This window comes from Mustelus asterias, chromosome 10 (assembly GCF_964213995.1).
Source record: "Mustelus asterias chromosome 10, sMusAst1.hap1.1, whole genome shotgun sequence".
Classification (NCBI taxonomy): Eukaryota; Metazoa; Chordata; class Chondrichthyes; order Carcharhiniformes; family Triakidae; genus Mustelus; species Mustelus asterias.
This window is the reverse complement of record NC_135810.1, coordinates 56,638,845-56,663,781: the sequence shown is the minus strand read 5'-3', so window position 1 is coordinate 56,663,781 and position 24,937 is coordinate 56,638,845. Positions and strand designations below refer to the sequence as shown.

General features: G+C 44.2%; 1 protein-coding gene across 1 annotated transcript in view; it reads left to right on the top strand.

Moving 5' to 3' along the window:
* Positions 1-24,937, top strand: part of cep126 (centrosomal protein 126) — a 105,567-nt gene that overhangs the window by 68,439 nt on the left and 12,191 nt on the right. Inside the window, exons 7-8 of the mRNA XM_078222781.1 lie at positions 4,740-4,901; positions 14,660-14,790. Coding sequence (XP_078078907.1) covers positions 4,740-4,901; positions 14,660-14,790 — 293 coding nt within the window. The remainder of the gene's footprint in view (positions 1-4,739; positions 4,902-14,659; positions 14,791-24,937) is intronic.

Below are 24,937 nucleotides of genomic sequence, written 5' to 3'. Positions count from 1 at the left end.
AAGAGACTAACTTCATCAGAGATATAGCCGTGATGTGGAGATGCCGGCGTTGGACTGGGGTGGGCACAGTAAGAAGTCTCACAACACCAGGTTAAAGTCCAACAGGTTATTTGATATCATGAGCTTTCGGAGTGCTGCTCCTTCATCAGGTGATGATTCACCTGATGAAGGAGCAGCGCTCTGAAAGCTTGTGATACCAAATAAACCTGTTGGACTTTAACCTGGTGTTGTTAGAGACAGAGGGCAGAGTTTTTCAAACCAAGTGGAAGTGGGATGCAGTACATGTAGGTGGTAAAGTTCATAAAATTGATAGAGTTTGATTGCTGACATTTTCCTGTCAAAATAAAAACAAAGCACTGGAAAAATTCTGCAAGTCTGACAGCACCTATGGAAAGAAAAGCAGAATTAACGTTCTGAGTTCAATATGACTTCTTCAGAACCAGATTATCTGGTCATTCATTTAATTGCTGTTCGTGCAACTGCTGTGTGCATTTTCGATGAGGGAAAGACTAGCTGTGTGCGATTACACGATGTGGAGATGCCGGCGTTGGACTGGGGTAAGCACAGTAAGAAGTCTCACAACACCAGGTTAAAGTCCAACAGGTTTATTTGGCAGCACTAGCTTTTGGAGTCTCAAGCTCCTTCATCAGGTGAGTCCTGATGAAGGAACTTGAGACTCCGAAAGCTAATGCTGCCAAATAAACTTGTTGGACTTTAACCTGGTGTTGTGAGACTTCTTACTGTGCAATTACACGTGTAACCCCCTGCTGATCACTATATGGGGCTACTATTTAACTGTTCGATTTACAGGATCCTGAATTCCTAGCAGTTGATGGTGAGCTGGCTAAATTTCCTGTTTACCCATTAATGCCAGTACAGGCTTGCATGAAAAGGATTTGAGTATGTTTAGTGCGGTGCCTCCAAAAATGTTATTGAGATAAACCTTATAATGAGAAAAGGTTTGGAACAACAAGGTAAGCGGAATAACAAAAAAATTTAATAACAAATATAATTAGCAGATATAAACAAGTAAAGAATCCCAACTGAAGATTTTCCAATTAACAGTTTCAACCTGAGAAATGTTCAGAATATCAACAAGCACTTTGAATTTTAAACGTTGGGGCCCATCCGTTGGTGCACATCTGAAGAAAACCACATTCTGTTACCGTTCCTGTCTGATAGTACTCACTTAACCCTGACACACACACAGTCCAGACGGGTCTACGAGAGGGAAGATGATGGAGCAAGCACACGAGGCAGAGGTGCCGCGAGCTATCTGTGTAGTAACGCAGGTCCAGTGCGCTGAAGGCTGTCTTCCTCGGCAGTCATGAAAAACCAAGCAGTTCTACCTGAGAAAGATTCACTTCGAACTGACTTTTTACTGCCTCTGAAAAGCTTCTCTTCAAAAAACGTGGCTGTCCCTCTTCTGCACACTCCCTCCTCAGCTCTGCAGCTGCTTCACTTCCTGGCGCCTTTTTTTTCTTCCCGCCCCCAGAGCAGTCCCATTGGCCCAGCCCACATCACTCAACCAACAGCATTCTGTTCACAGCACCCACCCGGCAAACAGGACACTGAAACCCACAAGGGACAAAGAACACTGGTAAATGTCTTCCCCACAAATTTTCCTCAGTCCCTTACACACGGCCAGCCAACTAGATTTGTAGAAGTTTGAGGTGGGGGGGGGGTCAGTCAGCTATGTGGTTGGGAAGGGAAGAAGGTTAACGAACCCGTACTCAGCTGATGAGATCGAAGTTCCAGGCGCCATATTTAACCAACACTTGGACAAGTATGAATTGCATCCAAGCCAGCAATATCTGTTCTGAAGAGTCTGCTGCAGAGCCACAGGATTTCCAATTGGCCTTCAGAATCTACCTTAATCTCAGAGTCACAGTTACCATCAGTTGGCTTCCAGTCTGTTCCTTTGTCCTTTGTCACCTCCATCTAACTGTCTGAATCAGGTGAAATATGGCTTAAGAGCAGACAACATGTGGCCCCACGGTTTAGTGATGCCTCCCTGCAGATTCTCTCCAGGTTGCTTGGGAACAACAGGAGATCTTTTTCCCCAAGGACAACATCAAGAGACTCTCCTGCCTGACGAAGGAAGCCTGAACACAGATTACAGCGGAGGTCAGCAGCTGAGGGATCCAAAGACGCACCTGGGTCCAATGTAGGAAAAGCATAAATGGCCCACTCCACATTGCAAGGGTGAGTGTAATGATGACTTTACAGCAAACTGGCTCTCATGAAGTCATCAAGTAATGCATCCACTGTGAGGGGACAGATAGGTCAGATGGGAGAATGTTTTTAGCACCAGATGTAGCATGAGGCCTGAGTGAACCTGGGTCAGATCAGGCAGACAAAGTTGTTCAAGTGGCAAGAAAGTGCAAGTGTGAACCACTTATTAGAGAGGCCTCATTATCTGATAGAGGGATACATGCAGATAAGGGGGTTAGATACCCATTGAGATGACATTAAATCTTACCCTCTGCCAACAGGAGAAACTGGTGCATAACGAAAAGGAATATGCAAAGATGGATGGAGAAGTGACCGAAATTCATATCCGAGCCCCTACAGAGGAGGAGAGTGTGGATCTGACCAGGGAGCAAAGCAGCCTTATCAATGCAGATGGCAAGGCAGGAATGCAGAGGGAGGATGCTTCAGCCTGGTGTTAACCACTGGCTCATAGCATACAGCAATGGGAATCAGAATAGTGAATGGCTTGAACTTAACTCTTTGTGTTCTCCATTGCATGTCCTTGCATTCTGGAGGAACAGCCAACTCTAGCGGCAACAACCCAGCAGTCCACCTCTGAGGATGAGACCATCATATCCTTCCCCTGCACCCTCCACCAACACCAAAGCAGTCACTTCGGGGAGCACATTTTCACAATTAGGCTCAGAGTCTCAATTTGGCGAGCAAATATTGCAGCAGCTTATGGAGATTGTGATAGTTGAGGGACCTGAAAGTTGGAGGATTGTTGGAGACCAGGATCCTGTAAGCCTCATGCTCATGACCACAAACAACCTGCTGGAGAAGCAGGACCAGGCAGGGGAAATCCAGCAAAAACGCTGGAGGTTATACACTGCTTTACACAGATCATGGAGAAATCCATACAAGCCATGAGTCCTGCCATACAGAAGACCTTCACCAGGATGGATCCCTCCAGCCTCTGGCCCAGCCAAGATTGAATTTTTATATTATGTATAAATATATGCTTTTTCTCACTTTATTCATATGTGGCAAGTGGTCATGTTAATCAGGCTTGGTTAGGTAGATAATGGCTTACATCAAAAGTGGCAATCGTTTATAGATGAAAGAGAGTTGGTAACACCTCATTTATTGAGTTGGCAAGGGTGTAGTGGCATGTCTGCATCGATGGAGATATGTTCTTGTGCTTTCTTCTTTCATAGAATGTATACATCACTAGCAAGCCAGCATATATTCCAAATTCAATGCCATGATGACTTTTGACGCAATTGGCATTGGATTGCCTCCCATTCTACGGTACTATAGATCTTCATGAATAAGTGCACACAGTCAGTGCCACCCTTAACCATCTCTGACATTGTCAGTCAGACATCTTCAAGTTGTTGTTTTGCATTCAGCACAATCAATGATACGCCATTTCTCATTGTCACATTGGCCCGTAGTTGTCTGCATCTTGAGCAGTCATACCCTCTTGTGCTATCGCTTGTAGATCTAGACATTGATGCTCATGGGCCAAGGTCATTCTCTCCCAGTTCCTCACCTTCTCTGTCTGAATTTCCAAAAATACTGATAGAATAGACCCATGTATCCTTCAGAAGTGAATGTGGACAGAAAGCAGACAAAGGTATGTGCACCATTATCTACATGACTCTCCTTGATGTGAACCAGTGGGAAGCCCTGTGCTTTCTGTTAGCCACACCTTGGTCCCCTCCCCCACACCATGACCCCTTTCTATCTCATTTAGTTGCTTGCCACCTCAGCCTGTTGTTGCTGAAACTTTCCCAGATCACCCTGAGCCTGCTAACCACCACTCTCCTGCCTCCTTTTGTCACTCTTGATCTTCCTTTCATTACCTCTGACCCTCCATCCATCATCCCCTATCACTACCACCCATGAACCCTCTATCTTCCATCTGTGACCCTTAGCCTGGACCACCCCACTCACCATCCTCAACCTGGCCACCTTCATCCTCAACCCTCTCCCTATCCTTGAACTGTCCTCAATGCCAATCACCCTTGATCTGTCCCCTACTACCTTGACCTCCCTTTGATCCAGGTTGAGCTACCCAAGGTCAACCTTGACCTTCTCTCCGTCATCCAGTTCACTCCCTCTGTCAGCCACAACCTTCCTTTGTTTAGCCAACTCCCCCCCCCCCCCCCCGCCCCCCCCATGGACAGCCATAACCCACACTACAAGAAGCACCTCAGTCTCCTCTCCACTGTTCCAGTGAGCTTCCCCAAACAAACTTAATTTGGCAAATTTGTTCTGATGTCGGGAACTTCATGTTTCATCTCCTGCCCAGTTAAATTCCCCTGCCTGCCTCTCTCCCTGCACTCTTGGGGACAATTAAATTCTGCCCTCAGTTTGAGGAGAAAAATGTTGATTCGCAATTTTTACATTTGTTGCCAACTTTGCACTGTTTCATTAGTAATCCAGTTATATAAAACAAATATATTGTAACTTTCGTCACAAAGCATGTAAGGGGCAGGGCGTTGCAAACAGTGATACAAAATTTAAATTTCCTTTTTAAGGTGATTCTCAAGACTACCCATCATCTCGGAACAGTGGGCGTAAAATAAATTTGCAACCTCACCGAACTAATGTTTCTCAATTGACCATTGATGGAAGCAGCTTACTGAATGGCGTACGATCAGTTTCCAGAGTAGGCCGATTATTTTCTGCTCCTTCTGGTGGTAAGAATCTTTCAGTATAAGCTAAATATAAATTGGATCAATTAGTGTTTAGAATCAAGTACCTAGTTCAGTTCAGATAATTAAGGAAAGCCAGCACCGAATTGTAAAAAGTGTCATCTAATAGAATTTTTGATGAAGTAACAGAGGAGGTTAACGAAATTAAGGTTTATGGAATAGGAAGGTCGGTTTCAAAAATTTGGGTGAAGAGGAGAAAACAGCAAATCCTGGGAAATGGTTGCTTTTCAGACAGAAGGTTGGTAGACAGGACTGTTCCCCAATGCTCAGTGCTGGGACCACTGCTTTTTCTTTAATCTGAATAAATGATATACGAATATGAAGTAAAATTTCAAAATTTATTGCCAAACTTGGAGCTGTGGCAAACGCTGAAGAGAATACCAATTGACCGCAAAAGGACGTATATAGGCTGGCAGCATGCGCTGACAAGTGGCAAATTGAATTTAATATTGAAAAGTATGAGATGATGTACGTTGGCAGAAGGGATAGGTAAAGGCAATATAGACTTAATGGCACAGTTTTAAAGAGTATGCAAGGACATAAGTGGGGGGGGGGGGGGTTCATGTCCATAGATCTATGAAAGTAGCTTGACATATTGAGAGAATAACTAACAAAGCATATGAGATCTTGGACTTCATAAATGGCGGTAATAAATACAGGTGCAGGGAAGTTTTGCCAAATCTGGTTAGGCCACAACTGAAATATTGCACCCAGTTCTGGTTATCACACTTTGGAAAGGTCTTTGCGAGGCTGCAGAGGAGATTTACCAGGATGATTCCATGGAGAAGAATTTACCTACAAGGTTAGGCTTGGGAAGCCATTCTTCTTGCAGCAAAGCGGTTAAGCATCTGATAAAGATCATGACAGGGAGAGAAAGAAACAAATATACAGTAAAGAAAGAAAAGCTGCTCCCTTAAACTCATAGTATAAGGACTCAGACACACAGATTTAGGATATTAGGCAAGAATTACAGACAGGATGCAGTGAAAATGACCGTCATTGACCAAAAAAAGAACTCTGCTGACCAGGCTGGAGGAAATGGAGGTGATCACTAACTTCAAAAGGAAAATGCATAGGTAATTGAGAGAAATAGATTTGCAGGATTAAGGAATAGAGCAAGGGAAAAGGACTGACTCGGTTACTCTATGGAGATCTGGCGTAGACTTGCTGTACCTCAGGCCTCCTTTAGTGTTGTAATGAATCTCAGCACCAAACATCATGGTGACTCTGGCGACTCTCGTGACTGATAAAGTCAGCTAAGGGTTTCCCACTATCTACATTCACTACCTCGACTTGATATTTGTTCCGAGAAGTGGATTATTTATCTCCAAAGCGATCTGGATGATCTTTCATTTGAATATTTGAATTGGAAATTTATGCTCAGCTGTGTCTTGGCAGCTGATAAGACATTGGTTCTTTCCCATTGATTCTCTATATGATGAATTACTAAACTAAGAGTTGTCAGGGGATAGATGAAAAGAAGGAATGCTGATATAACCATCTATATCCCAAACACACAACTTCTGAGTGAATCTATCAGGCACTTTTTAGTATCCAGAGAAAGAAAGGCATTGGTATAAACCTTTGCCAAGGGTCATAGGTCATGCAGTACACATAATAAATAGAAACAGGAGTAAGCCATTTGACACCTCACACTTGCTGAACAGTCAGATCATGGTTGATCTTCAAAATCAACATCACTTTCTGGCACTGTCGCATATCGCGGCCGGAATTCACCCAAACAAATTCTAAGCGTTGAATTTGTGGGAAAACTGGAGTAATTCGTGCTGGATTTTTTCAGTGTGAGTTCACACTAGAATCTCTTACACTCTGTGCAATGCAGAGGCCACCAACATGAATATAATTTGTTTTCAGGGGGCGGGGCCTATTCCCGCCCGGGAGGCTGACGCCAGCAAGGCTCTGCGTATGTGCAGTAGCCCAGAACTGTTAGCCTCCCATTTGTTGGCCAGTTCAATCGCTGGCCAGCCTGGAACCCCAGCAGTCCTGACCCCCAACTCCCCCACGGCCCGATCACGCCACGCCACGCCACGCCCCGCCCCCCCCCACCCCCCCCATGACCATTCCCAGGCCCAGTCCTGGCCCCCAACTCCCTCACGGCCTGATCACGCACCCCCCCATGACCATTCCCAGGCCCAGCCCTGACCCCCAGCCCCTCCCGACCCATCCCGATCTTCAGCACACACCCCCCCCCCCACCCCACAGTTTCTCCCCAAACAGTCCCGACCGGCCCCCTAGGCAGTGGCAAACCCTCAGCAGGCAGACAGCCCCAGCCTGCCCTGATCTCCAGCACTCCCTCCTGTGATGACTTCCCCCCCCTCAGTGCAGACTCCCTGGGAGACAGACTCCCCCGGCAGACCCCACCCCCACCTCCCAGCCCGCCCCGATCGCTGGCTTCCCTCCTGCCCCAACCAATCCCTATGCAGAATGGCAGCGGGAGCGCCCACCGATCACCCCTAGGCCGTGCCCCCTCGGCCCCAACCCCATCTGCCCTGCCCTTTGGCACTGCCCGATGCCCAGTGCACAGTGCCAAGGTGCCCCGGGGCATGGGTGTTTTGACCTTTGAGCAGCGCCGGGGCACAGGCTGGCACTGCCAGGATGCGAATGCCCAAGGGGCACCACCCCCCGTCACTCGACCCCCGGGGGGCCCCAATTGTCCCCCTTCACTCCAGCGGGGTCGTTCTGATAGTTCCCCGAAAGTGGGGACCTACTGTGGGAGAGGCTAGCGGGCCCGGAGAATTCAGTCCCGGGCCCACTAATTACATTTAAATTGTATTGAAAACAGATTTAAATGACTTACCTGATCTTCCCACTAGTTTCCAGCCTGGATCTGATGGAGCCAGAAATCCGACACTGGGAGATGCGCTCGGGCTGGGAACGTATGTGCGAATTCCGCGCATGCCTGGCCACGAGATTCTCCCACCCCGCTGCAGTAGAAAATTAGCATGGCAGGGTGGGAGAATCCCCCCCCCCCCCTCAACTTAATTGTAGCACAAGGGTATCTGAAATAGCAAGGGTTAATGTGGGGCTGGGAAACAGTAATGCGCACTGTGATGATGTAAAAAGTCATATGACCTGAGATTAGGCCAGTTGTGGGCTGGACAGAGACCTGTGTAGAAGCAAGCATGGAGTTAGCTCATAGCTTGGGCTATATATACCCTGTATATATTTATGCAGTTGTGTGTTATTAATAAACACTTAATATTCAACCATGCAAGACTCAGGACCTCTTCATGAGACCTACTGAACATGCGACATACAATATTAATTTCTATAGAAACCAAAAATCTGTTGATTTGTCTAGAATATATTTAGTGGCTGAGCATCCAGAGCTGTCCATGGCGAACAGTTTCAAAACAATTTCTGACACTTGGACCACTAGTTCCAGATTTCCCAACTAAAGGAAACATCTTCCAAGCATCCAACATTTCAAGGTCCATATGTGTTTTATCTATTTCAATGTGATCACCTCTCATTTGCCTAATTTGTCGGAAATATAGGACCTGTCTACTCAATCTTCCCTCATGGGATAATCCTGAGAGACAGTGTTGTAGTCCAGAGATCCTAACTAATGCTCTGTGGACACTGGTTCAAATCCCAAGATGGGAGCTGGAGGAATTTAAATTCAATTAAAATCTGGAATTAGAACATAGAACATAGAACATTACAGCGCAGAACAGACCCTTCGGCCCACGATGTTGCACCGACCAGTTAAAAAAAAACTGTGACCCTCCAACCTAAACCAATTTCTTTTCGTCCATGAACCTATCTACGGATCTCTTAAACGCCCCCAAACTAGGCGCATTTACAACTGATGCTGGCAGGGCATTCCAATCCCTCACCACCCTCTGGGTAAAGAACCTACCCCTGACATCGGTTCTATAACTACCCCCCTCAATTTAAAGCCATGCCCCCTCGTGCTGGATTTCTCCATCAGAGGAAAAAGGCTATCACTATCCACCCTATCTAAACCTCTAATCATCTTATATGTTTCAATAAGATCCCCTCTTAGCCGCCGCCTTTCCAGCGAAAACAATCCCAAATCCCTCAGCCTCTCCTCATAGGATCTCCCCTCCATACCAGGCAACATCCTGGTAAACCTCCTCTGCACCCTCTCCAAAGCCTCCACATCCTTCCTGTAATGTGGGGACCAGAACTGCACACAGTACTCCAAGTGCGGCCGCACCAGAGTTGTGTACAGTTGCAACATAACGCTACGACTCCTAAATTCAATCCCCCTACCAATAAACGCCAAGACACCATATGCCTTCTTAACAACCTTATCTACTTGATTCCCAACTTTCAGGGATCTATGCACACATACACCTAGATCCCTCTGCTCCTCCACACTATTCAAAGTCCTCCCGTTAGCCCTATACTCAACACATCTGTTATTCCTACCAAAGTGAATTACCTCACACTTCTCCGCATTAAACTCCATCCGCCACCTCTCGGCCCAACTTTGCAACCTGTCTAAGTCTTCCTGCAAACTACGACACCCTTCCTCACTGTCTACCACACCACCGACTTTGGTGTCATCAGCAAATTTGCTAATCCACCCAACTATACCCTCATCCAGATCATTAATAAATATTACAAACAGCAGTGGCCCCAAAACAGATCCCTGAGGTACACCACTTGTAACCGCACTCCATGATGAATATTTACTATCAACCACCACCCTCTGTTTCCTATCCGCTAGCCAATTCCTGATCCAATTTCCTAGATCACCCCCAATCCCATACATCTGCATTTTCTGCAGAAGCCTACCATGGTGAACCTTATCAAACGCCTTACTAAAATCCATATATACCACGTCCACTGCCTTGCCCCCATCCACCTCCTTGGTCACTTTCTCAAAAAACTCAATAAGGTTAGTAAGGCACGACCTACCTGCCACAAAACCATGCTGACTATCACCTATCAATTCATTACTCTCCAAATAACTATAAATCCTATCCCTTATAATTTTTTCCAACATCTTGCCGACAACAGAAGTGAGACTCACCGGTCTATAATTCCCGGGGAAGTCTCTGTTCCCCTTCTTAAACAATGGGACAACATTCGCTAACCTCCAATCTTCTGGTACTATACCAGAGGCCAACGACGACCTGAAGATCAGAGCCAGAGGCTCTGCAATCACTTCTCTTGCCTCCCAGAGAATCCTTGGATAAATCCCATCCGGACCAGGGGATTTATCTATTTTCAGACCCTCCAGAATATCCTGCACATCCTCCTTATCAACTGTAATACTGTCTATTCTACTCCCCTGCAACCCAGTGTCCTCCTCAGCTATATTCATGTCCCCTTGCGTGAACACCGAAGAGAAATATTGGTTCAATGCTTCACCAATCTCCTCCGGTTCCACACATAACTTCCCTCTGCCATCTATAACTGGCCCTAAACTTGCCCTAACCAACCTTCTGTTCTTGACATACCTATAGAACGCCTTAGGATTCTCTTTAACCCTATCCGCCAAAGTCTTCTCATGTCCCCTTTTAGCCCTTCTAAGCTCGCTCTTCAACTCCCTCTTAGCCAATCTAAAGCTTTCTAGTGCACTACCCGAGTGCTCACGTCTCATCCGAACATAAGCCTCCTTTTTCTTTTTAACCAACAAAGAAACTTTTTTGGTGCACCACGGTTCCCTAGCCCTACCAATTCCTCCTTGCCTGACAGGGACATACCTATCACAGACTCGCAGTAGCTGCTCCTTGAAAAAACTCCACATGTCGGACGTTCCCAGTCCCTGTAATCTCCTAGTCCAACCTATGTTTCCTAATTCTCTCCTAATAGCCTCATAATTACCCTTCCCCCAGCTAAAACCACTGGCCCGAGGTTCATGCCTATCCCTTTCCATCACTAAGGTGAACGTAACCGAATTGTGGTCACTATCACCAAAATGCACACCAACTTCCAAGTCTAGCACCTGGTCTGGCTCATTTCCCAGCACCAGATCCAATATAGCCTCACCTCTAGTTGGCCTGTCTACATACTGAGTCAAAAAACCTTCCTGCAGGCTTTGAACAAAAACTGACCCCTCTAACGAGCTAGAGCTATAACAATTCCAGTCAATATTAGTCAAGTTAAAAGGGGACATGAATATAGCTGAGGAGGACACTGGGTTGCAGGGGAGTAGAATAGACAGTATTACAGTTGATAAGGAGGATGTGCAGGATATTCTGGACGGTCTGAAAAATATTAGTCAAATTAAAACTAGTCTTTGTAATGATGACCATGAAACTATCACTGATTGTTATAAAAATCCTTGTTTCATTGATGCACTTCAGGGACGGAAATCTGCTTTGACAAAGGGTCATCTGGACTCGAAACGTCAGCTCTTTTCTCTCCTTACAGATGCTGCCAGACCTGCTGAGAATTTCCAGCATTTTCTCTTTTGGTTTCAGATTCCAGCATCTGCAGTAATTTGCTTTTATCCAAGGAAACCTGCCATCCTTACCTGGTCTGGCCGATATGTAACTCCAGATCCACAACAATGTGGTTGACTCTTAACTGCCCTCTGAAATGGCTAGCAAACCACTCAGTTCAAGGGCGATTAAGGAAGAATATTAAAAAGGCTCCTTAAGATATGTTTTATTTATTTAGAATCATAGAATCCCTACAGTGCAGAATGAGGCCATTTGGCCCATTTAGTCTGCACCAACCACAATCCCACCCAGGCCGTTTCCCAGAACCTCATGTATTCACCCTTATAATTCTCCTGAACAATACGTCTAAAGTAAAGTAAAAGTATAGTTTATTTATTAGTCACAAGTAGGCTTACATCAACACTGCAATGAAGTTAGTGTTGGGACATTAAGGGACAATTTAGTGTGGCTAAGCAACCTAACCTGCACATCTTTGGATGTGGGAGGAAACCCGGAGCACCCAGAGGAAACCCATGCAGATACGGGGAGAATGTGCAAACTCCACACGGACAGTCACCCAAAGCAGGTATTGAACTCGGGTCCCTGGTGCTATGAGGCAGCAGTGCTACCCACTGTGCTTCCCCTTGTGCCCTTTACCATTCCCTTTAATTGTCCCATTTTGCCTTACATTAACTTCCCTTTTGTCATTTAATCTCTCCTGTCTTTCACCCTTTTATTTTGTTCTTTCCCACCATTTTTTCATAGAATCATAGTATCCCTACAGAGCAGAAAGAGGTCATTCAGCCCATTGAGCCTGCACTGACAACAATCCTACCCAGACCCTATCCCCAAAACCCCATGTATTTACCCTGCTAATCTCCCTGACATTAAGGTGCAATTTAGCATAGCCAATCAACCTAATCCACACATCTTTGGACTGTGAGAGGAAACCAGAGCACACGGGGGAAACTCGCACAGGATCAGGGAGAACGTGCAAACTCCACACAGACAGTTACCCGAGGCTGGAATTGAAACCTGGTCCCTGGCGCATTGAGGCAGCTAACCACTGCTAACCACTGTGCCTCCGTGCTGCCCTATCATTATTTTATTCCTTAAGGAAATTAACGTTTGTTGTGAACAATTAATTAACTAGTTAAATTAGGTTTTCCCAATCTGAGTTCTGTTGGATGCATCCAGGGATTCTGTGGTAGGACAGGCTGAAAAATGCTATGGGGCTGTTTATCCAAACAGAGACTGGTTTCTCCCTGCATTGGCTGTACATAGGCTCACTAATGAACCTATGAACAACCAATACAGTGAGAAACCACACGCACGTGTGTGTATGAAGAGCGGTGGGAGTGTGTGCGTGAGAGAGAAAAAGGACAAAAAGGGTAAATGTTTTAGAACAAATGAATACATATGAGAAATAGAAAAGAAGTTTATAAATTTATTTTTATATGTTTATCTATTGCATAAAAACAATTCAATTTTTTGTGGTTTAACTCTTCAACTTAATAGGAATATTTCTAAGGGGTTCCATCAGTACTCTTGCGAGGTCAAAACAGTTCCTTGGCCTGAAACATTTGGGAAACCCTGTTTTAAGTATTCACCATTGCTTATCTATAGTACTATCTTGTAACGTATTTTCTAAATCTATCATAGCCAACCCTTATACCAATGCGATTTGCTGTATTCTCATTTAAGACCTTAGTTTCTGATTTGTTATGACCCTTGGCCAGGCCCCTAAGTTGTTGGTGAAATCTGGTTAGGGACTAATAACATTTTGTTTAAACTAGACAAAGTTTGAGATTTAAGATACTTGCCATAGAATAAAGCCATAAGATTCCATATGTATTGAACAAACAAAAATAAACTTTATTATATAAGGTTAGAAAGATAAAACAATGTACAATATCTATCTTATACTCTAACTTTCAAGGTAAGTATGAGGTACATATGAATTAATGGGCAAAATGTGGTCAGAAACACCACATTACATAATAAATGACAGATGCAACCAAAAAGGATTCTGTGGATTTCTCAATCCACCCAGACATTAGTCACCTTGCAGGTCAACCATTCTCACTGAAACTCTGTCCCTCTCATGCGAGTTTCCAATCTTCGCCTTTGATATCTCACTTTGAAATTTTCTCCAAATGTCTCTCCAACTCAGATGACTTCAATGATGGCCCACCTCTCAGAGTTTCAATCTCATCTTCTGAGATTCCATTCTGCTGGATTTCCGAGTCTACACCCAAACCCAATTCACAAGCACAATTTCAGTTCTTCTACCATTTCAAGCAAAACAGTACGGCTCCAAAGGGGTATCTTTGCCCTAACAGCTCACAGCACAGAATCACCAATCTACCTCAGCTTTCTTGTACCTCCAGAGCTTCCACTTAGTCCATTTTAATTAACAGGGCTTCTCCCAAGCCCACTTCAAAGTCTGTTCCCTGCAACCCTTTTCCTTGCTTAGAGCCTATTTCTCTGCCTCTTTCCTGTTGCACAACTAGGACTTGTTTCTGCCCTTTGCCTTTGTCCTTTCCCTTCATTTTGGGACCTCTCCCCATCCGCCTCCCATGTCCCTCTTTCTGGGACACATGCTGGTTGTGGTGCTCCACACCCAGTTACATGAGTTTTTGCAGCGTTTCTCTTCTTATGCACAAGCACATTGGGCAAGGCCTGGGCCTGAAGGACATAAAAATTTAGAACCGTGCATGTGCAGCCCACTGCCAGCCTGTGCATGCATGGAAAGTCCAAGTTTCTGACCTGTGTTCAAGATTAAGGCAAGTTTGGATTTCTTTTGACCGAGCTGTTAACTGATTGTGTGTTGCATGCAAACAGCACTGAAGAGCTGTTTCTATGAACAAGCTTTTCTATGAATTCAAATGCAGAATAATTAGGATTTAATAAAATGGGGTGATGGGAAGTAATAGGTTGTGTCCAATATTGCAAAAAAGGACAATATCAAGGTTAAAAAGCAGGGTAAGGTACTAAGGAATATACTGATTTTGATGTTTACCTTGTAAACATTGCTTTCAATTTAACCCAAGGATATGTGATGAGAGAAATAATTGAATTAACCAGATATTGTTCTTTGTTAGTGAAGTTTTATATTAAAGAATTATACTAACTGAAAATTCAGCTCTAGAATCTAGACTTGAAAATGTGAAACAAGGAAATATCACCTAATGCAGGAAATGGAAGTGAGAAATGTTCTCATCTCAGAGTTATTGTGCCGACCTTCTTCCAATGCGCCAGAATGTACCAAGCTGATGGATTGGGATATCTTTAATTTTTTGGTGAAATATATCTTATATTTTCAATTGTTAATTATTGTTATATCTTTAATTCCTGAAGCATTTGTGACTGCTGCTAGAAGAAAGCACCCCATGGATACACGCAGCAATGGAACAAAACACAGAGCTCTTCTTGAGCAAAGGAGAATGAGTATTGGTTCGGCCACACATAAATCTGGTCAAATAGAACAGGTACTTTCATTATAACACTATATCTGAATCTCTCTGAATTGGTCTCACTTCCGTTAAACTGTAGGGCTTGTTACCTGGAAAGTTTGCTTCTTAAAGACCGAAACAAATGTCACACCAAAATTTCATTTCAACAAAATAAAATCAAAATACTGCAGATCTTGGAAATCTGAAATATAAATAGAAAATGCTGGACAAACTCAGCAGATCTGGTAGCATCTAGGGAGAGAGAAACAGAGTTAATGTTTTGAGTCCAAGGAGCAAACGGACTTGAAACATTGGGCCCGATTTTACCATTGCGTTGTGCCCGTTTTCGGGCCTGAAAACTTGGTAAAGTCGGGCGTGAGACAAATAGCGTGATCCGCGCCCGCATCTGCGCCGATTGCCCCTTTACCAAGGCCCGAAAATGGACGTGATCGGGACTGCGGCCGAAAAAGGCACGACGTCAATTTGGGCTATTAATTTGGGAATTAATGGGCTACACGCCCAAACTTACCGGCATTTCCCCTTTTACCATCGTGTTCGCCCGTCCAGATTCGGCGCGAAACAGACATGGTCGGCAAAGGTCTGTTTCGGTGTTCCAGCTTCTGAAGAGGTAAGTTCAGAGCTTCTGGCGGTTCTCTGACTCAGATCAGTGGTGGCGGCGGGGGAGGGGGGAGCGAGGAGAGAGGTGGGTCAGATCTTCTCTGGTGGGGGGGGAGGAGGAGGAAAGCCAGATCGTTCTCTGGTGGGGGGAGGGGAGGAGGAGGGAGGCCAGATCATTCTCTGGTGGGGTGGAGGGGAGGAGGAGGGAGGCCAGATCTTTCTCTGGTGGGGTGGAGGGGGTGGGGGAGGGGAGGAGGAGGGAGGCCCGATCATTCTCTGGTAGGGTGGAGGGGGTGGGGGGAGGAGGAGAGCCAGATGGATCTCTGGTGGGGAGGTGGGGTGTGGGGGGGCACGGGGGGGTCCGCTGCCATACTGCGGGCAATCGGTGAAGGGGAGGTGGGGCAGGGACCGCGATCGGTCTGGGTAGCGGGGGTCGTGGGTGGATAAGGGGAATTGTGGGGGTGGGATGATATCTGTGGGGGCCATCACTCCTGGGGTGCATAAATGTGGGAGGGGAGCGATTTTCAAATTTGTTTTTACTGCGCATGCGCAGTTGAATGCTCCGATCGGAGGGAGCAGCAGCGTTTTGGGCGCGATAAGCCACGCCCACAGCGCAATTCAGACTCACGATTTTTTTTTCAGGCTTAGTGCGTTTGGGGGCGCCCGAGGGCAGTTTTACAAGTCAGATCTGAATCATGCCCAGATTCAGCACTTAGAATCAAAATGATAAAATCGGGCCCATTCACTCTGTTTCTCACTCCACAAATGCTGCCAGATCTGCTGAATTTATCCAGCATTTTTTTTTTGATAATTTTTTAACAATATGAGCTGTGAACCTGGCCACAATTAACATGAAGGCGGTAAAAGTGGCAATTTATTTTGAAATTTGGCCACCCCAAACCTGTGTACAGGAAAATGGCTGTCATTGCTTCGAACTGTTCTCACTCTGTCTTCTTTGAATGTCCCTCACCTATGTAATGATTGATATCAGAATTAAGAAACTATAGTTATTAAGACACCTGGGATATGATGACTGTTTGCTAAATAATTCTGAGTGTGCTAAGAATTACATTGACAACCAATTTAAGATTATCAGTCGAGCTTTCCGAGTGGTTAACTTACGTGTGATAGAAACTACATATATTAAAACACAGGGCCCTGTCCTTTGCAGACAGAAGAACATGTACACATGTTGCGCTTATTTCAACTAAACAAAGTAGGCTACATCTATTCTCTGGTTCATTCCCAGAACTTGACAAATCAGAGTCAACTTGCCTGATTTGAATTTTATCAAAGCTTAGAAGTTAACTGACATCAGCTAATTGATACATTGTCCATGACAACATCTCTACCAATCAGAGTCCACTTGTTAACCAATCAACACTTTCTCTTCAGTATAAATTATTGTTCCTTTGACATTTGGAATACTTGTGAATTGTCCTGATGAGTGCAAGACACAAAGCTTGCCCAAGGTTAACTGGTTTGTTCACTGTGTGCTGGAATGACCTTTAAAAATGGTGCCTTAATCCTCACGCTTCTCAGTTGCTGGTGAAGTGGGCAAGTCAGAGGGTGCCCACCAACAATACGTCGTGGGACCCAATCCTTACGCGTTGTTTTTCAAAGTGCTGTAGTATACGGTGGAGGAAGTCGCCATTGCCATTGGCGGCTTCAATGCCACCTTTCCCACCCATCATTGGCTTTTGCCAATTTCTGGAAAAATCCCATCCTTTGTGTCTGTCTTCACAGTAGAAAACAATTTACATACCAGACGTAGAGGATAACCAACGGGTTATTAATGGTGACGAACATAAAATAGGATTAATATTAACAGAGAAAAAGTATTGGATTAGAAGCCAACAAATCAAATCTTCTAGGGTTTCAAAAAGGTTAGCTACAAAGATAGTTCTTGCACTGGTCATGATTTTCCAAAATTCCTTAGATATTCCAGCAGATTGAAAGTTCATAAATGTAACACCACTATTCAAAGAAAGGAGGGAACAAGAAAACAGGACCTACAGGACATTTAGTCTGACATTAGTCATTGGAAAAATGTTAGAATTTATTATTCAGGAAGTTTTAACAATGTACTTAGAAAATCATTGTATGTTAAGATAGAGTCAACATGGTTTGTATTAGAAGGAAATCAAATGTATTAGAGCCTTTTGGGGCTGTAACTTGTCAGATAGATAAAAGGGCTGTAAAATATTTGGATTTCCAAAAGCCAAGCGATAAGGTGCAACACAAAAGGTTATTACGCAAGTTAAGGGCTCACAGATTTGTGTGTAATAAATTAACTAGATGGAAGATTGGTTAATGGGCAGCAAGTAGACAGCTGGGATTAATAGTACATTTTCAATTTGGCAGGTTTTAACTAGTGGAGAGCCACAAAAATCTGTGGTGGGGCCTCAGATTAAATTATAATTTATATTAATGACTTAGACGAAGAAACCAAGCGTAACATATCCAAGTTTGCTGATGACAAAAAGCCAGAACATACCCAAAGAGCGCAGACCTGACTGGAGGTACCAGCAGCAATGGTGGAGCACAAAACAGAGAGTGGGAAACAGTGCGAACTTGATCGACAGGACCGGCAGCTGCAGGTATAAGATTTAATCAGGGTAACAAGTTATTCAAAAGAGTTGAGGAGTGAAAGCAGTTCAGTTTAAAGGTTAAAAGTGTTTTATTGAGAAATGACAATTCAGATCCAAAACATTGAATAGATGTGGTGGACACATGTTCTGTGACAGGTGAAAAGGTTTCCATGTCTTTGATTGGACAGACAGCATGGCCTTTGCTACCTACTGTAACAATTTATTGTGCATCTGGGGCAGCACGGTGGCACAGTGGTTAGCACTGCTGCCTCACAGCGCCAGGGACCCGGGTTCGATTCTCGGCTTGGGTCACTGTCTGTGTGGAGTTTGCACATTCTCCCCGTGTCTGCTTGGGTTTCATCCGGATGCTCTGGTTTCCTCCCACAGTCCAAAGATGTGTGGATTAGGTTGATTGGCAATGCTAAATTGCCCTTTAGTATTAGGGGACTAGCTTGGGTAAATGCATGGGGTTACAGAGAGAGGGCCTGGGTGGGATTGTGGTCGGTGCAGACTTGATTGGCCGAATGGCCTCCTCCTGCACTGTAGGATTCTATGATTCTATGATTTAGGCTGATTTAAAATGTTGAGCTTAAGCTACCAACCCTCAAATTTTCCATTTTGACTACCCGTTTATAAACTTTATTTCTTGGGATAGGTGGGTATCTCATGCCAATCCATAATTCAATGACATCTTCCCATCCAATTGCCCATTTATCAAAAGACAGATTCTCAAAATATGCCCCTTCCACTCCAGCCTCTGGTCCAATCAGGTTATCCTTCAGCTTACATCTTGGAAAGACATCTGGTTATTTTCACCCCGACAGTTATTTAGTTAAGTGGGCTTGAGTTCCGCCATATCAAGCCTACCAATGATTACACAAAGGCCAGTTTATATGTTGTGTCCTTGATCAGATAATAGGCTTCCTGATGAAAGCAAAAACTATTCTGGAAGGTCTAACAGACTGCTGAAGATTTTTTTCATCAAGGATAGAGAGACAGACCTATTTCTAATATATCCAATTAATTCCTTAATTTATATAGTCACTAGGCAGCATTTCGTACAAGCGTATATATAAAAAAACAAGTGAGTTCACAGAACAGCAGGTCGCTGATTCACGGGTGAGTATTAAATCCTTTGTCTAAACTAGGGTCGTGGTTTAAACTTGGATCAGGAAACTATAAAGTACTGTATCAAATTAATAACTTAACCAGCTAAACTAATTAATATAACTACAAATAATTGTTGAATAATCAGACAAAAGGAGAGGCTCCGGGTCAGAGCAACACTGACTATAAATCGGAATTGAACAGGAGGAAAAAAATAACAAAATCGTGAAGTGATGTTACAGTTTCAGGAGTCAATTGGGGCAAGTATATTGGTAAGTTTGTATTTTAATTTAACTTAAATTAATCAACTATAAATTTAGACTAGATTGATTAATTAGTATAAAAGCTAAAACCAAATTGTTAATTTATCACATAATTACAATCAATGTTCAATGAATTGATCAAAAATAGGGGATGAAGTTTAAATTAAATAACATGACATTGGACGATGGAAGGGTTCTAAATTTTTTGGTAATTTAAATCTGTGATATATAGGTAACTAGAATTGAATACATTTCAGTTAAATACATACAAAATAAATTGATGTTGCCATAACGATAGCAGCTGATTAGTATCCAGCTGTTGAGTCTTTAAATTTATTTCTGTTAAGTCAGTTGATAGTCTAATAAATACTACATCCTGTTCAATTTAGGAACTCCAGGATAGATCACATGACCTGGACAGCCACAAAATGCAATAAGTGTCATCAGCTGGAGCGGCTCAAACTCAGAATTTCTGGGCTTGAGTGGCAGCTGCAGTGCACCCATGTGGTTGAGACTTTCATGCTCATTAATATACTTACACTATCAATTGTATTCTATTGGGCTTTCAAGATCCTTGTCAACATGAGTGTACTGCGGGCTTGCAGTGGACTGAAAAGATTGAGTATGTGGACTTTAACAAAAAGGTTGTGCTGGAATCTTTGAATGGCATCAAGATAGATAAGTCACCGGGTCCGGATGGGATGTACCCCAGGTTACTGTGGGAGACGAGGGAAAAGATTGCAGAGCCTCTGGCGATGATCTTTGTGTCATCGATGGAGACGGGAGAGGTGCCAGAGGATTGGAGGATTGCGGATGTGGTTCCTATTTTCAAGAAGGGGGAATAGGGATAGCCCAGGAAATTACCGACCAGTGAGTCTAATCTCAGTGGTTGGTAAGCTGATGAAGAAGATCCTGAGGGACAAGATTTATGAGCATTTAGAGAGGTTTAGTATGCTCAAGAATACTCAGCATGGCTTTGTCAAAGGCAGATCGTGCCTTACGAGCCTGGTGGAGTTCTTCGAAAATGTGACTAAACACATTGACGAAGGGAAAGCGATAGATGTGGTTTATATGGATTTTAGCAAGGCGTTCGATAAGGTCCCCCATGCAAGTCTTCTAGAAAAAGTGAGAGGGCATGGGATCCAGGGTGCTGCTGCCCTGTGGATCCAGAACTGGCTTGCCCAAAGGAGGCAGAGAGTGTGTATAGATGGGTCTTTTTCTAAATGGAGGTCGGTCACCAGTGGTGTGCCCCAGGGATCTGTTCTGGGACCCTTGCTGTTTGTCATTTTCATAAATGACCTGGATGAGGAAGTGGAGGGATGGGTTGGTAAGTTTGCCGACGACACGAAGGTTGGTGGGGTTGTGGATAGTCTGGAGGGATGTCAGAAGTTACAGAGGGACATAGGTAGGAGCAAGACTGGGCGGAGAAGTGGCAGATGGGCTTCAACCCAGATAAATGCGTAGTGGTCCATTTTGGCAGGTCAAATGGGATGAAGGAGTACAATATAAAGGGAAAGACTCTTAGTACTGTAGAGGACCAGAAGGACCTTGGGGTCCGGGTCCATAGGACTCTAAAATCGGCCCCGCAGGTGGAGGAGGTGGTTAAGAAGGCGTATGGTGTGCTAGCCTTTATCAATTGAGGGATTGAGTTTAGGAGTCCGGGGATAATGATGCAGCTATATAAGACCCTCGTCAGACCCCATTTGGAGTACTGTGCTCAGTTCTGGTCACCTCATTACAGGAAGGATGTGGAAAAGATTGAAAGGGTGCAGAGGAGATTTACAAGGATGTTGCCTGGATTGAGTGGCATGCCTTATGAGGATAGGCTGAGGGAGCTCGGTCTTTTCTCCTTGGAGAGCCGTAGGATGAGAGGAGACCTAATAGAGGTATATAAGATGTTGAGAGGCATAGATCGGGTGGACTCTCAGAGGCTTTTTCCCAGGGTGGAAATGGCTGCTACGAGAGGACACAGGTTTAAGGTGCTGGGGGGTAGATACAGGGGAAATGTTAGGGGGAAGTTTTTCACACAGAGGGTGGTGGGCGAGTGGAATCAGCTGCCATCAGTGGTGGTGGAGGCAAACTCAATAGGGTCTTTTAAGAGACTCCTGGATGAGTACATGGGATTTAATAGGATGGAGGGTTATATGTAGGCTTAAAAGGTAGGGATATGTTCGGCACAACTTGTGGGCCGAAGGGCCTGTTTTGTGCTGTAGTTTTTCTATGTTTCTATGAGAGCTAAGTGGTGGAAGCAGCGTATGCGCAGGCTGAAGTGTAAAAGACAAAAGATGAGGCAAGAGGTTCAGGTGAACAATCGCCGAAGATGTAGTTCTGATCAGGCTTTGTTGAGTCTTACATTGCAAATGGACTCAACGCTTCTGATTATATATCTTATTCTAAGACCATCAGTTTAAAGGCAGCTCGGATGCTGGTCATGAGAAGATCATGTACATTGATCTGTTGTGGTACTGTGCCTTGATGTGTAGTAGTTGCAAAGTAAAATAGAAAAACTAAAAAAAAATCATTGGGAAAGTTATAGAGGGACAAATTTGCAAGGAAATTTCGGAGGTGTGCAAAAACTATCAAGCAGTTGTAATAGGGAGGCTTTTTAATTGTCCTAATATGGGCCCAAATTGTAACACAATAATGAGAAGAGTAGAGCAGTCTCTAAAGTGTGTTTAGGACAATTTTCTACATCAGTATGTTTCCAATCCAATGAGGATTGGAAACATGCTGGATCTGGCTCTATGGGATGAGAGGAATGGCTCAGTGTTAGTCAAGCAACATTTAGGGTACAGTGATCATAGTATCTTGGAGTCAGACACTTTAGGAACATTTAAGCGGTTATTGGATAGGCACATGGAGCACACCAGGATGGTAGGGAGTGGGATAGCTTGATCTTGGTTTCAGATGAAGGTCGGCACAACATCGTGGGCCGAAGGGCCTGTTCTGTGCTGTACTGTTCTATGTTCTATGTTCTATCATTAGATTTGGGTTAGCTATGGAAAAGCATGAGGAACAATCAAGAGTGAATGCGATTACTTGAGGGAGGGCCATAGGGTAAGAATGGATCTGGCTCAGGTAAAATGGAATCAGAGTTTGGCGGGCAAACCCATAACTGAATAATGGGTCGTTTTTAAAGAGGACAGATAGTTGAAGTACTTTCCCACAAGGGGAAAGGTAGGACAATCAAAGCCAGAGATGCCTGGATGACAAAAAAGATGAAGAGTGAGATGAAGCATAAAAAAGGTGCATATGACAGATTGATAATACAAGTGAGAATCGGGTTGAATATAGAAAGTTCAGAGGAGAATGAATAAAGAAATAGGAGCAGCAAAGGAGATTGCAGCTAACATAAAAGAGAATCCAAAAGTCTTTTCTATAGCCATGTAAGTAATAGAAGGGTGATAAAAGGAGGACTATGGCTGATTAGGGACCAAATGAGATTTATATATGGAGACTGAGGGCATGGCTGAGGTTCTAATGACTACTTTGTATCCTTCTTTTCCAAGAAAGAAGCTGCTGCCTAAATCATAGTGAAAGAGGAGGTAGTTGAGATATTGAGTGGGCTAAACATTGATAAGAGGAGATATTAGAAAGGCTGGCTGTATTTAAATTTTGTTAGTGACCAGGACCAGAGCAGATGCATCCCAGGCTATTGAGGGAAGTCAGAGTGGATACTGTGGCAGCAATGGCCATGACTTTCCAATCCTTCTTGGACAGAGGTCTGGAGAATTACAAATGTTACAGCCTTGTTCAAAAAAGGTTGTAAGGATGAACCCAGCAACTACAGACCAGTCGGTTTAACCTTGTTTCTAGCCTTTTCTATCACCAACAATCTGGACCAAAATTAACAGTCACTTGGACACTATATGGATTGAGTTTTTTGATGAAATAACATAGAAGGTTGATGAGGGTATGTGATCGATATAGAAAACATAGACTTCTAAAAGATGTTTGATCAAGGTTTTGGGGATGGTATAATCAGAAGGAGAGATACTGTTCTCTCCAGCCATTACTGGGAGTTCCAAAAGTTGTGTTGTCTACCAGGTGTCAAGTAAAGGGCATCTTCTCATGGCTGGAGAATAACTTGCAGGGCCTTTGTTTTAGAACTGAGATGAGATTTGTTCACTCAAAGGATTGTGAATCCTTTTGGAATTATTCTACCCCATGATCTTGGTGAGCTGAATAGACTTCTGCTTTTTCTTATCTTCTTATAAGGTGCAATATAACAGGCTTATAGACAGAGTTGAAGCCCATACAAGAAAAAGGACAGAAGCAGGGTAGATATGTTGTTGGCTGAATGGCAGGAAACAGTGATGTTTTTCAAAATGGAGGAATGTAGACAGCTGGGGTTCTCCAAGGGTTAGTATTGGGACCAGTGCTTTTCTTGACCTATTTTAATGACCCAAACTTGTGGGAGCTAGGCACAATCTCAATTGTGGATAGCACAAAACTTGGAAGTATTTGGAATTGTGAAGAGGATAATGATGGACTTTAGGTGGAATGGGTGGGCATGTGGCAGATGAAATCTATTACAGAGAACTGTGAAGTGATACGTTTTGGTTGGAACAATGAGAAAAGGAATATAAAATAGGATATACAACTCCAAAGGGTTGCAGGAGCAGTGAGATCTGTAGGTATATATGCACAAATCTTGAAGGTGGCAGGATAGTTTGAGACACTTCAGAAGGCATAGAGAATCTTTGGCTTTGTAAGTAGAGGCACGGTACAATGTTCCCAGTGGCAGAATGGTTGAAATCCAAGGACACCAATTTGAAGTGATGGGCAGAAGAACCAGAGACAAAATTAAGAAGAACCTTTTATGCAGTGAATGAGTAGGATCTAGAATGCAGTGGCTGATCATGTGGTGGAGGCAGATTCAATCATGGTTTTTAGAGGTTTATTGGATAATTATATGAAAAGAGAGATTTGCAAGTCTGTGAGGAAAAGGAAGATGGAATTAACTGAACATCTCTTGCATAGAGTTTAGTACAGACACAATGGGCCCTATTTTACCATTTTAATTCTAAGTGCTGTGCAGACTTGAGACTGGGAGTGTTTCAGATCCGATTTTTAGACTAGTTCTCACTCTGCCTGAAAAAATATCAGCAATTCCGAATCGTGTTGCACAAGCCTGTGGGCAGGGCTTAATGCACCCGAATTCCTGTGGCTCTGATCAGCGCCTCCAACTGCGCGTGCGCAGAAAAAAAAGATAGAATGCACTCTCCTGCCACATCGCTCCCGGGCCAGCTAATACCTCCTCCTGGCCCCCATAGACATTGTCCCAACCCCACACATTACTGACCCCCTTATCCCCCCCACCCCTTCCACCACCCAGACCGATTGCGGCCCCCCCCTCCATTGATCTTGTGCAGAGTGGCAGCGGACCCCCCCTTCCCCCTCACTGATCTCAGGTAGAGTGGCAGCAGAACCCCCCTTCCCCCTCACTGATCTCAGGTAGAGTGGCAGCAGAACCCCCCTCTCCCTCACTGATCTCAGGTAGAGTGGCAGCAGAACCCCCCTTCCCCCTCACTGATCACAGGCAGAGTGGCAGCAAAACCTTTCTTTCCCCTCACTGATCACAGGCAGAGTGGCAGCAGATCC